Genomic DNA, 13,087 nt, shown 5'->3' on the forward strand with positions numbered 1-13,087 from the left:
AGACTATAGAATCGGATATTGCAGGAAAAAGGCGATGTTTTATTTCGGATTTTAATATCTATTTCATCGGAAAATGGAGTAAAAATATTCCTGAAGGCATGAATATATTTTTTTACACCAGGTTTCCCTATTCAGCCTTACATCACAAGCTTCTGTACTGAGTGAAAGGTATCGGACGTCAAAGTGGCTACTGAGAGAGAATAGTAAACAAAGACAATTTCAAATTTCTGGCTTATTTCTTTCGAATATTAATAATGATGTCCGCGAGGAGGCTCCAATGTAATTGGGATAGTTAAAAAAAGTCTTCCACCTTTCTTCCAAGGCTAGTGCTGATTTCCTTAAGTACCTACATTTTCTTCAGCTCATATCCAGGTTTTCCTATTTCTTGGTTTACCCACACTTCTATTCCCCTTTGGAACATGGTATCTTGCCTCCTTCACTGCTCTCTGTTAGTCCATAATGACTATGTGCTCATTCCATTCCACTTTCCTTTGACCTACCTACTGGCAGATATCAAAAACGTCGAGGTCTCTCCATGTCGCACACTAAAATACATATGTCCTTCTTTTCGGGAGGATTGTTTTAAAAAAAAGTACTATTTCCACGTGTGTCAAAGTTAGATGATAATTAAAGCATATTTTTGTCACATTTAATAATCATTAGTGAGAAAAACTTTTCCGACTAATACGTTTTCCTGTAACTTATCCATTTTGACTTTGAGTACAGCATTTATTCGCCTTGAACTTGGAGTCACCCAGAAATAAGGCTTAATTTAATTTTTATGATTTTTTCCCGCTAAAGCTGAATAACTTGGTCAAAAACATTTAGTGCTATCTCACAGACTCACAGTGCAGTCCACATGGGCAAGCATTCTCATAAGATTCCATTCAAATAATCGCCCTTTTTAAATTAACAGATTTTACCTTCAGACTTGCTGTATTTCTTACCTGCGGCATGAACTGCGAAGTAAATCAAAATAAATCCTTGGGAAAATTTTTCTCGGACCTGGAATTGAACCACGTTCCTTTGGCTTTCCATAACTCATAACAGACCTCTAACTTGGAAAGCTATTGTGGAAGCTAGTCCAACATTAGCACCCGTTTATGGAAATAGCATTTTTTAGATTTTATCAGTAGAATGTTACAGTAGTAATGCTACATATTTTTCTTAAGTAGCAAAAGCGGAGAGAAGGACACGTTGCATGGATACAGCGTATCGCATAGAGATATCTCTTGAATTCAGAGCGTTGTACGTACATCGCTATCTCCCACGCCCTTAGTTCTTAAAGCTCTCGGTTGAGGCTTCCACGCTATTAGAAAGGCGTTGAATGTATTCGGCTTTTAGTGAGCGTAGGAGGTAGGCGGTTGGAGTGGATGAGGAGTAGAAATAAGGCGATGTTTGAACAGATAATTGCCATCGTCTCGTCTTTTCGCACCTCTCCTCTTTCGTGTCTTCTTCCTCGAGCCGTCTGCCTCACCAGAGTGTGCCTTTCTCGCGAGCCAGGAGTTTTAAAACACGCGTCGGTAATTGCAATGCCCCGGGATTAACCTTTGCTGTGACCCAAATATATGTACTCGTATCTCCTCGGGCGTGGTGGACTTAAAGTTGAAATGACGCTGCCAGAAGAATAGAATAGTGCATCTACATTAAGTTAAATTGGGAATACGTGTTGAGTCAAAGGGAGTGACCTAGTGGAAAAAAATGAAGTTAGAAACTATACTACACTGGAATTCACTATTTGGTGCGGCACCATTTATTGATTCGATCTGAGTGAGTGACTAACAAATTTGTCGAAATTGTGCCAATAAAGAAGCATGGATCATGTTTGATAGCGTTTCTTCAGTTTTTAAATATATTTTTCAAATCAGGTGGCTCCTCAATTTTACTAGACTGCATTTCAAAATCACACTGATATTATAATACTTTACATGACAAGTATTTTCGATAGTAACATTTTTTAAATGGTTGAATGTAGCTTCGTGCAATTCACCTTGATTACAGCGATCGTGGAATACTTCCGTAACCATTAAAATTAAGTGTGTGTGGCTAGTGATTTCCATCAAAGAATTATTGTTTATGAATTAAATACATTTGGAACTTTTTAACAGTTATTTAGTTCTTGTCGACCGGATTCGTCGCGTAGTAAGATAAACGTAAAATAAACAAAATATTAAATATCTGTTGAAAAAGTACCAAATATTTAAAAATTTTCTGATTTGATTTTAACCAAATTAACCCTCGAACCATCGAATTTGCCATTATTATTGGATGGAACTTGTGCGAAAAATCCACAGTGAATCACATCGCCTTATTTCTGGATGGAACTTTACTGATTGGTCGCGCTAATTATACACTCCTATTCATGAACGCATTCGTTATGAATCGTGGGTGTGCTGAGATATTTCCACGATCGCAGTACTTCCCCGTTGAGGCTGTAAAGTGAAAACATCGCGCTGTCGGCGCGACAGCACATACAATGCGGCTGGCTCAACAGCCGAAGTGAACCTAAGTACTCCCCAGCGTCACGCAGGCTCGTGTCTGCATTTCTGCGAGCCCCGCCCTGCAGGTAAATTACCACCTTCGGCGATGGCGGTATATCCTGCAGCGACATGAACGGAAAGGATAAAGAAGAAAAGCTGAAAAAAATATCCAGAGGGTTGGCAGGAGAGAGAGAGAACAAAGATGAAATTTAATCGAACCCGCTGCACGTTTCGACAGCGCTAGACATTTTTCATCGGCGCAATTTTTTCTCCCTCTACTCACGTGGGACTACCGATGTTGGAAAAAGAAGAGTGAATTAAAAAAAATTATAAAAAATTAATTCCTTTTCCCGTGAATTAACTCGAGGAAATAAGATCACTAAGGCAGTGCGTGGTACAACTCGGCGTCTGTGTGTGCAGTCACGGAGCTCGGCAGTATGCATATTCAGAACTCCCTGTGGTAGTCTAGAGAGCTGCTTGAGAGCCGAGGGAGGAACGTTTTAGAGAGGATTGGAATATTAGAAGCGGCTTGAAGCGAGGCATTTTCGCCCTGGGAGCGAAAGCACAAGGTTTTTGCAACAATGGAAGTCGCAGAGGGGGTTTGAGGGAAGTTTGAGAAGACATGGCTTGATAGGGGCCGGAGGTTAAGTTGATCGCAGTAGGGAAGCTAAAGAAATCGGGCCTTTCTCGGGAGATAGGACGAAAATGTCCCGATGGCGAGGAGGGAAAGACGAGCCAATGAGGAGTGAGCGAATTGGAAATTAAATATTCATGCGAAGCGAAATGAGGGCGAAGAATGGGACGCCAAACGCCCAAAGAAAGATATTAAAACTTCCGCATATTTATATGCAAAGGTGTTATAAGACCTAATGAAGTTTCCTTTCTCATCTCGTTTTCGGCGAATATTTTTATCTTCAGTCGATGGAATGGATAAAATGGATAAAACTCGTGTAATCACACGTACATGCTCGAAATTCCACCAAGTATATCTGGGAAATAAATTATTAAACGCGATTTCATTTCATTTTATTTTCCAGTTCCCTTCATTTTTAAAATTAACGCTGTTAATTTGATTCAGAATTGTTTTATATATATACAATATGATTATTGCTTAACAGGCGCGAATGGTAAATGCGTCATAAAAAAGTCAGGTAAAATAAATATTTTTTCTTAAGATGATCTTGAAATGGAAGAGGCGTTCAGGATCGCAATCTTGAATACTAGCCAAAAAATTAGAATCATGCGGAAATTATTTCCCATAAAAGTTTTATTTGTGAATATTCACTGAGCTTGATATTTTGGAGAAGTTTTGCCCAACAAATCCTCTAATAGTATCCAATTTATCATGCGTAAAATAACGTCAACTTGAAGGTACTAAATTTTACCACGCAGGAAAAACCTTATCAAAAAAATCTTGCCGCATATTTCTACCTCAATTGTGTAAAATTAATGCTATTAGTACCGTAAAAAAGCTCTTGATGAGCTATGAAAGATATTTCAATGGAGAGAGATAAATAATTTATTGTACTGGGACCTAAATGAAATTCTTAGTACTAAAAATGAATGAAACATAAATCAGTTACTTGAAAATAGGAACGTAAAAATTTATAATAATAGTATAATAATATATATAAATAATAGTTCTGGGGAACCAAGCAACAAAAAAATGATTCAGTCAAAAATAAACATAAATATCGTGGTAAAAATATTATCAGGGCTACATTAATATTCATAACAGCACCACAACACACCAATTTTAAGAATAGACCATGAATGACAATATAATTTGGTTATTTCATTCATAAGGTAAACAAGAATTCATGCATGGTAGGTACGTATAAATATACCTGAGGAGGGCTTATGTAAACATTATGAAGTCCTTTTTGTTTTAGAAACACCTATTTGACGATCTCTCAGCATTACGTTTAAGATCTAAGAGTAGGCATACGAAGCCGAGAAGACAGTAAGATCCTTCCAACGCGGAAAGTTAATGCCCCATTCTGATTGAGTCCATGCATAAACCACGCAGTAAAATGGCTATCGATTGCACCACTTGTAAACCCTTAGAACTGGGCTGATGGAAGTGGCCAACTCACACCCACCTCCAGCAAATCACATCCTTGCTTGCCGTAAGCTTCTGCGGAGACATAAGCCTCATAAGGCTTCATAGAGGTCCCAATATATCGCTGAAGAGATTGAGAGGTATAGGGTTATTTCAAGAATAAAAAGCCAAGAATTCGGACAGTAAAATAAAGGGCCATGATTTTTTTAGAGAAAGGCACAGAAGAGGCAAGAAATAGAAAGGGATGGAGGTAGTACGCAGAAATTTCAGAGCAGCCGGAGAGAGCCAGCCATAACGAGAGTGCCTTTGAGATAAGACCCCCGTAGTGAAGAAAAAAATGACGAGTAATAACTCAGAAAGTTTTGCAGGTGGCGGCGTTGGTGTTGGCGGACATGCAGAGCTCTTCTTCCCGACGCCTCATCTATACTCCTCCGCCCGCGCAGTTAAAGTAGACTGCTGTGAAGTGCGGTTTTAAAGAGGCAGCGAAATAGAGAGGGGAGTGGCGTCTTCGTTTTTAGTCTGTGATAAAATATATCCCATATGACCACGAGGGAAAGGAAGAAGTGATGACTGGTCGCAGAGGTAAGTACCGCAACGAGTATTTAAATCAGATACGCATGGAGATAGATAAGGCAATGTGAACCAGTGAAGTCCGCCTAAAGTTAACTGAAAATATGATTGGAAACAATTTTTTGGCTTTTGTACGGGCATTTCTTGGTTTCCCACACATAGTTTTGAACTGACGGAAGGTGTGGCTAATCGTTAAACATTGCCGGAGCCACATAGACTAGTAATAGGGAAGATAGACGAGGGAGTGCCAGTCGAGCCATAGACTGGGAAGTAAAACCAGCATAACAGCCCACTACATCAGTGATTCACTTGTTTTCTGTACCTACTGTGTTTTTCGGATGAAAATAAAGCCCCGTACCTTCGGTACTGAAAACTGTTCAATGACAGAAACGGGCATCGTTGAATATTCATTTTAACTATAAGGATATTTCAACATAGGCATTCTTGCTGGAAGCTTGCATAGACCACTTACGCGAATAAATATGCTTACATTTTATTTTTTATTTTTATAAACATACAGGTATATTGATAACCATGAGTTACGCATGAAATTGTTTTAGTAATAATATAAAACTTTGAATCACTATCTTGTCTATCATTTTAATTAATGTCAAAAATTCAAAATTATGAGGAAATGAAACAAACCATTTCCACATTACCTATTATTAGAAAATGAGTTCTTGCACCATAATATGAATTGTACACGTAAAACGTAGAATCCGCAAATAGAGGAAACAGGATTATTGAGTCTTCCCTGTTATTATAAAAATCCAACTAAAAATATTATAAGTAAATAAATGAGAGGTAGCTATTGCATGTTGCATGATAGTCGTTGGATACCCTCAATTAAACACCCTAAATGTTGCTCGCAGGATGTTATATGGATTTTAATCTATAAATGTCTTGTTCAACGTTGGTCAATGGAAACACGAAACAGGAAATAAAAACTCACTTTGAAAATTCCACCCAAACACATAATACCCGAACATTGTTTCGACACTGACATTTCATTATCAGAATACATATCATACTAAGGTAAAGATATAGTATTCTTGTAACCACGGTCGAGAGTGAAGTATTCCGGTAAAATTTAGGGATGCGTGTGGAATGAAAATTCATATAGTGTGGATAGAAAGGAAAAGGTCAAGGTTGGTGCAGCAATTAGAGAAGGCAATATCAATTCTCCGGAATAAAGACTTTGTAAATCATAATCAGGCATATTCCAAAAAAGCATGATTTGATACGTTCCCGGGCTTTTGATGGGATTACCCTCTCCTTGTATAACCAAGTTCATATTCAATTCCCCGAACAGATGATATTTATGAATGCTTCTTCAAGAGCATGCATTACAAACATTCTAGGGAAAATTTCAAAGATTTACCTGAGAAAAGGTTTTATCAATCGATCACTTATAATATCAAATAAAATCTTTTGTCAGCCCATTAACCAAGTAGCTGGGTAAGCTGATATGCCATCAGTCATGGCACGTTCTCAACGTTTCATTTCGCAGAAGCGATATCACAATGAGATATGAAGTAGGGTATCAATAGGAACAACAACTAAACACAGGAAAGGCATCACGACACATACCATCCATGCAGCAAAAATGGTTAGCAAAAGATTAACGAAAATACGTCCTTCGTATAAATAAATTCCCTCATTGGTACCTTAAGCAGAAATTCCCTCGGCAGCAAAGTAACCTACAACAATAAATACTCACTCTCGCGCTATTTACGAATGCCTAGTATTACGTATATAATTCATATTACAGAGCAATAGTGCATTTTCAAATATAGGTATTGTACAATTTATGTGTTTAATTTCCTCATTACTTTATTAAATAAGATAATACATTAAATGGATATACTAATATTTTAAAATTTTATATCATAAGAGAAAAAGTACCTGATGCATTTTTCTTTCCACCATTGTTCAATATGTTTCTTTAGTCTATCAACATTTCCTATTAAATGAATGGAATTCTAGGTTTCCGAGTGCTTTAAAAATTTGATTCAAAGTTCAATAGGCTAATTTTCAAATGCACGGAGTTCGCTATTCGATTTTTGCATCAGTATCTAACGTATCTAATAATCGACCGAAAACATGAAACTATATCCACGATGGCGAAAAAAAATATATTTGAAATTATGTGCATGTTACGATGCCTAAGTGCTTCCAGAACTAGCTAAAAAATTGAATTGCAGCGGAACATCTTGTTGACGGCGAAAATTGTTCAATGTACATTGGTTGTCAGCCCAATTGATTCTTAGATTGAATCCTTTTGTTCTCATTCATGGAAATTGAGAGACCGATGTGAGTTGAAAATCAAGTTAATATCCATTATGAGTTAAATGGAGGCAATTAAAGTGTTCCGGTAGTTTGTAACCTGATTCAATCAAATGCCAACATACCTAGTGATCCATTTCGGCAGGCAGACTGCTTTCCATACTATTCTAGAAATGCCATTTAGGATATTCCTAGAACGATAAAAAAGTATTCATGTTAAAGTGTTAAACAATTTGTAGAACATGATGAATGCAGAATAGGTGAGTATGTAATCGGAGCAATTAAGAGTAATGTGAATAATTATTCCGTTAAATATAACTACTAGAGGAATAGCAGACTGTGGGTAAAAAAAGTTGGTGCCTAGATAGTTTTCCAACAATATCATTATCATATATTCGAACACACACAAAAAAAGGAATCTTAAAAATTACTAATAAAAAGAAAATATTAAGGTCGTTACGAATTAAAGCTAAATTTTCGAGGCATCAAGCAATTCAAACTTCAATTAACTAACTCCTTCCCACCCTTTGGTAAATTTTTATCATATTATTCCTATTTACTAATATTTAAAACTCTGGTGCATTGGCTGGTAATTACGGTAAAGAGATTTTATCCACAAAAACCAGACCTTCGCCAAAAAACGTCGGAACACTCATCAACCCAAACAGAGGTTGTTTCAGTGCCTACAAATGGAAGATAAGAAACAGAAAAGTGCCTTTGTACATTAACAGGAAAATGAAAGCCCTTGGCAAAAGAATGAAGGAAAAAATAAGTGACCCTTTGTCATTCCAAATAATTTATCTCCCCCAAAAATACATCTGCTAGAGTTTCTTCTGGGATGAAATGATGAGTAAAACCTTCCAGGAAAGAGAAGGATACCTTGATAAGGCTCGAGGAAATACAAGAGGATGAAAAGAAAGACGGCTATATAAATGGAAACTTAAGACAGTTATGTGCGTAGATGGAGAAGTTTATTTGAATATACCTTCTGCAAGAGACAAGTAAAGAAAAATGCTGTAGATAAGAGCTGGAAATGAATATAGAGATCCCGAAAATGAAGAAATTGATGATAGTAAAATTTAGCAACAAAAAAGAAAAGGTAATCTCGCAGTGAGTAATTTGCGTCTTCAAGCAGATACGCATATCCAACAATTTATGGTAAACAATGGAATACTGTAAAGTCGTCACTAAGAGTTGTCTGTTTTTAATTTATTACATTTTTTGTTTTATTATTTATGGTATTTCATGTGTTTAATGAAATATTTTATTCAAATGATTATTGACTGATTTTTTTCAATACTTCGAGAAGAATTTTTGAAATGGAGCTATGTATGAATAGCTATGAAGAGACTAAGAAGAGAGACTCGAGAATGCATTGAGGACTAATAAAAATGTGTACGAAGATTAAAATAAGAAAAACATTATTTTTTTAAGTGCAGAAATCGCAGAAGTAAAACTATTTGGTGGCAGCGCGAGTGGTGGGATCCAGCAATGGTGGAATCAAGAATCGGTGGAATGTAAGATAGGAGTAATATAGGATCACTTGGATCCGGAAATGGTGAAATTTCTGATCGATGGGATCCAAAATCGGTGAAATAGACAATAGGTGGGATCCAGGATTATTGGAATCGAGTATCGGTGAAATTATTGTGTACGAGATAGATAACTATCAGATGGTTTAGGTGATTAGAACAGACAGATCAGTTTAGGTGATTTTGGTGCCAAGAGAGTACTACTACAAGACTTTATTCTGCAAGGAAAAGTAAAAGCAAATAGGCGTTCTTATGTAAGGATACGAAGGAAGAGCTGAGATATGTGGCCAAAGAATTCGGGGCTATGGTGAGTGCTTCAGATAAGATGATACATTCGAAGAAGGTTACCGGGAAAGAGATTAAAAACCTAGGCAGTAAGAACTAGAAGAAAAACACCTTCAGAGACAGGGGGAAGAGAGGTAGTTGCAAACTGTTAAAAATGGAAAATGATAAAGGTATATGCCGATGATCAGTGAGACCCATTTCTCTACAGCCGAGGTAACATTTACTCTAGTACCTGTATAACTTCGCCTGTCAATGATTTCTATACAGCAGCGAGGTCTGGAGGTTAAAAGAAGCAGAGAAGTCGACAGAGGAAACATTCTAATTACGTATGATGCTACAGAACGATGATGATGATCAAATTATTTGAGAGAGTCCGATCCAGACAGGATGATGAGGAGGTTTAAATAAGAGTTGAAGATAAAACAAATCTTCCCCTTCGTGAGAAGTAAACGGAAAATTTTATTCGGCCAAATCAAAAAGACATGTTCTGATGAAAAAAATCACTGATGGGGAAGTAGGTACACTCAAGGAATCCCCTAGGAGAGTCTCTAAAGTAGGTTTTCGCAGGTTTTTCACGCCCCTCTTCTTGTGTGGGCGTTTTCCTGCAGTGGGTTTTTTCGCTGAAGGGTACTCTACACCATTATCCTCATGTTTTTTCGCACAAACAGAAATTTGTTTTTACAAAAATGTTCACATATACTTGTTTATCTTTTTTGAAAATTCACAAATATTGTATATCTTTTGTATTGTAAACGTTTATCTACCGTTTTCAAATATGTTTGCATTGGCGCTATCGAGGGGTTGCGTGGAAGCGGGGACTTCATAGTCTCAACCTCGCCCGAATAAAGACATATTATTATTATTTATTATTTAAAAAGTTCATCGGATAAGTTCTAATATTTATGGTGAAGTAAATATATTTGAGAGGTGCATAGAAATAAGTCTCAACTACCTATCATGCAAATCTATGATAAAATATAAACTATATAAGGTAATTTCCACAATTTAATGTAAAACTCAATGGCTTCGACATTCCGCCCTTCTCAAGAAACTTCAAGAATGTCAAAACCATTGGAGTTTTATATTAAAGTACGGAAATAATCATTTGCACTTTACATTTTGTCATGGATGCATCGCATTTCCACCACCTTCGACCTGAAACGATTTCATATCCTACAAACGTTGAGCCAATATCTCAGAAGTTGTAGTATTATTCTACCCATAAGAATAAGTCAAAACCCAAAAAATAACCTGACATAAGTGTGGCCTCTTCTAAAAGCATCATTCCGATCATGAGATAAGAGACCGAATTCGAGTATCTTTGGAGCTACGTTATTTCACCCACGACATATTCAATCATTGATTGAGCCGAAAATTTATAGCTTTTGGAAATCTCTCCCACTTTACGTTCCGCGTGGACGAGCCAATTATAAAATATGAGCAAAAATGGAACCGAAAATCCATGATCCTATCCGTGGAATCCAAAGCTTTCGCGGCGGGAAAATGGGATTCTCGGCTGGTCCGCGCCCATTAATTCCCGGTGTCACGCGAAAACAGAAAAGGGGAAGGGAAGCAGGCGCAGAGGACGGAACAGAAGAGACGGACAGACGTGGATTGATGTCGTGCATGGAATTTTGCGCCGGGAGAACGGGAAAGCGGAGTTGATGTATTCGATGCGAACTTCCATTGTTTCTGGGAATCGTTTGCCCGCAAATGGAGAAATTCTCCACGGCATAAACTTAACTTCGGGGCCTTTCCTCCGATCTCCCTCACATTCCCGCCATCCATCAGCCCATATACGATCGCCTTTTCGTCTGTATATCTCTTGAATCTTCCCCGATGCCACTATACTATTTTTCTACACTCGCCCTCTTGGAGCCGCAATAGCTTCAAAGGAGTTACTCACCGGGTAGGTAGAGGAAGTTATAAGTATCACCCATTTTTATAATTAAGTATTCCACCAGATAATTCAGGTTTAGATGGCACACAATGCGACCTCACCTACTCCTTTATTCCACTCGTAAAACATTATTTTTCTCCCCCTCTTGATACAAGATATAAAATTAATAACGTCGAACAATAATTAATAAATTTTTCAAATCTTTAAAAATATTCCCATTTTACCTTTGCATTACCTCAGAAATAGGCATTTTCCTATTCAGAATTAAACATCTTGAATAATTTTTCGCCGAACAATTCCTAACCATGGCCACTCAATAGGCCATGTGCATAATGCATACCGGAAGAGAATACAAGAATCACAATAGAATACTTTGGGTTAGCCAAACAATAAGAGGACCTAGATAGAACTGAATAAGCTGGGACAGTGGGACATGGCTCGTCTCAGTGAAAGCAAAGTTCACATTTTATCACCAAAGTAACCCGCTAATTCGTACCTGATGCTGCTTTACAAGCATCGGGAAGTAGCATAAAGTGATTTCTAAACCAACGTAGAAGTCGAAGACCGTAAAGATGAATATCTGCTTTGCATGCACGGAGGATGAGGCACCCGAAAGTAACTTGGAGTTGAAAAGCCGACATATACTTAAATGCAAATAGTAATATACCATGGGCCATCCCTAACTTAGGTCGCATTACGTGAAAAAAAAACTAATCCTCAGCCTTAAATTCGGAATTTAAATCTTCATTGCGCCGATATTGATATAAATCAGAAAAAAATAAAAACGCTTAAAATAAGGACTATGCACCATCACGAATTATAAAGAAACATACACGATGGTGAATTTCCCTAATAATAATTGTATTCAAAGTTTTTATTACCCCAGATTTAAGACCTACATTAAAGGCAAGGAAGAGAATACAAGAAAAAGTCTGGCTACAAAAATTACTGCTGCAAATATATTTGTATTAGATGCAGCTAAATCAAAAGCCTAAGAGGTTATTCAAGGAAACTAAGCTGTTAGAGGAAATGCTAGTAACTTCAGTACTTTTTGGTTAATCGCGTACGACAAACCTCTTAACTCTGAAGTATGTGAATAGATCAATAAGCTACACAGCAAGTAAAGGGTTTTTCATTAGCTTAAAGCGTACATTCACAGGTTACCATCATGCAGTAAGTAGCATTCATAACCAGTTAAACGAGAAAAGCTAAAAAAAATTGAGAACTAGTCGTGGTTTCCTCTAACGATGATACATTAATTCAAAAAAGAATTTCGCTTGTACTTGAATAAAAATAGGGTGCTTAAATTTTGCGTTGGACTTGTCGGACTCGACGTAACAGGGAAAATTCTTAAATGAGCTTCAGCTTAATCACCTCCAAATGGCCGCGAGGGTGCAATAAAAAATAGTGGGGAGTGGGAATAAAAAAATCCGAAATTTTTGGAGGAAATAACTTCATTTTTAAGGAATGTGAAAAATTGGAGACGTGGAGCCATTCTCAAGGGAATTTTCATTAAAAATGTATCCGGTGTTTTAAGGCAGAACACTTAATCATTTCATTCTCTGAATCAAATTTCCGTATCAACTCCCACGCTTAAGAAGCTTCCCCCTATCATGGAACTCAACAACTTAAGCTTTCTGAACACTTACGGCTCCTCTGAAATATTTTTAACTGAAAAAATACAAACCTAAACCCAAAAGGGCTACAGAAAGATTTTAGAAATCCACATTGATTTTTATAGCTTTTTCTGTTGGGATTTTAGAGGATTTAGTCGAAAAAACATAATTTTTGGGGAATGCAAGCCATGAATAAAAATAAAAAGGCATTGAATCACTGGACTAAGTTAACATGGACGATATAAAAACATAGCCACATCAAATATAATAGATGCCTTAGTTTTACACCTGGTCATGGTGTTCATAATAGCAAAATGACCTCTCAGACTAAATTAGACACCCTGTCTGTTTTACAA

At 37.1% G+C, this 13,087-nt stretch overlaps 1 protein-coding gene across 1 annotated transcript in view; it reads right to left on the reverse strand.

Moving 5' to 3' along the window:
• Nucleotides 1-13,087, reverse strand: part of LOC124162359 — a 177,889-nt gene that overhangs the window by 69,305 nt on the left and 95,497 nt on the right. The window contains exon 3 of the mRNA XM_046538869.1: nt 7,524-7,589. Within this exon, the coding sequence (XP_046394825.1) occupies nt 7,524-7,589 (66 nt within the window). The remainder of the gene's footprint in view (nt 1-7,523; nt 7,590-13,087) is intronic.

This window comes from Ischnura elegans, chromosome 7 (genome assembly GCF_921293095.1).
Source record: "Ischnura elegans chromosome 7, ioIscEleg1.1, whole genome shotgun sequence".
Classification (NCBI taxonomy): domain Eukaryota; kingdom Metazoa; phylum Arthropoda; class Insecta; order Odonata; family Coenagrionidae; genus Ischnura; species Ischnura elegans.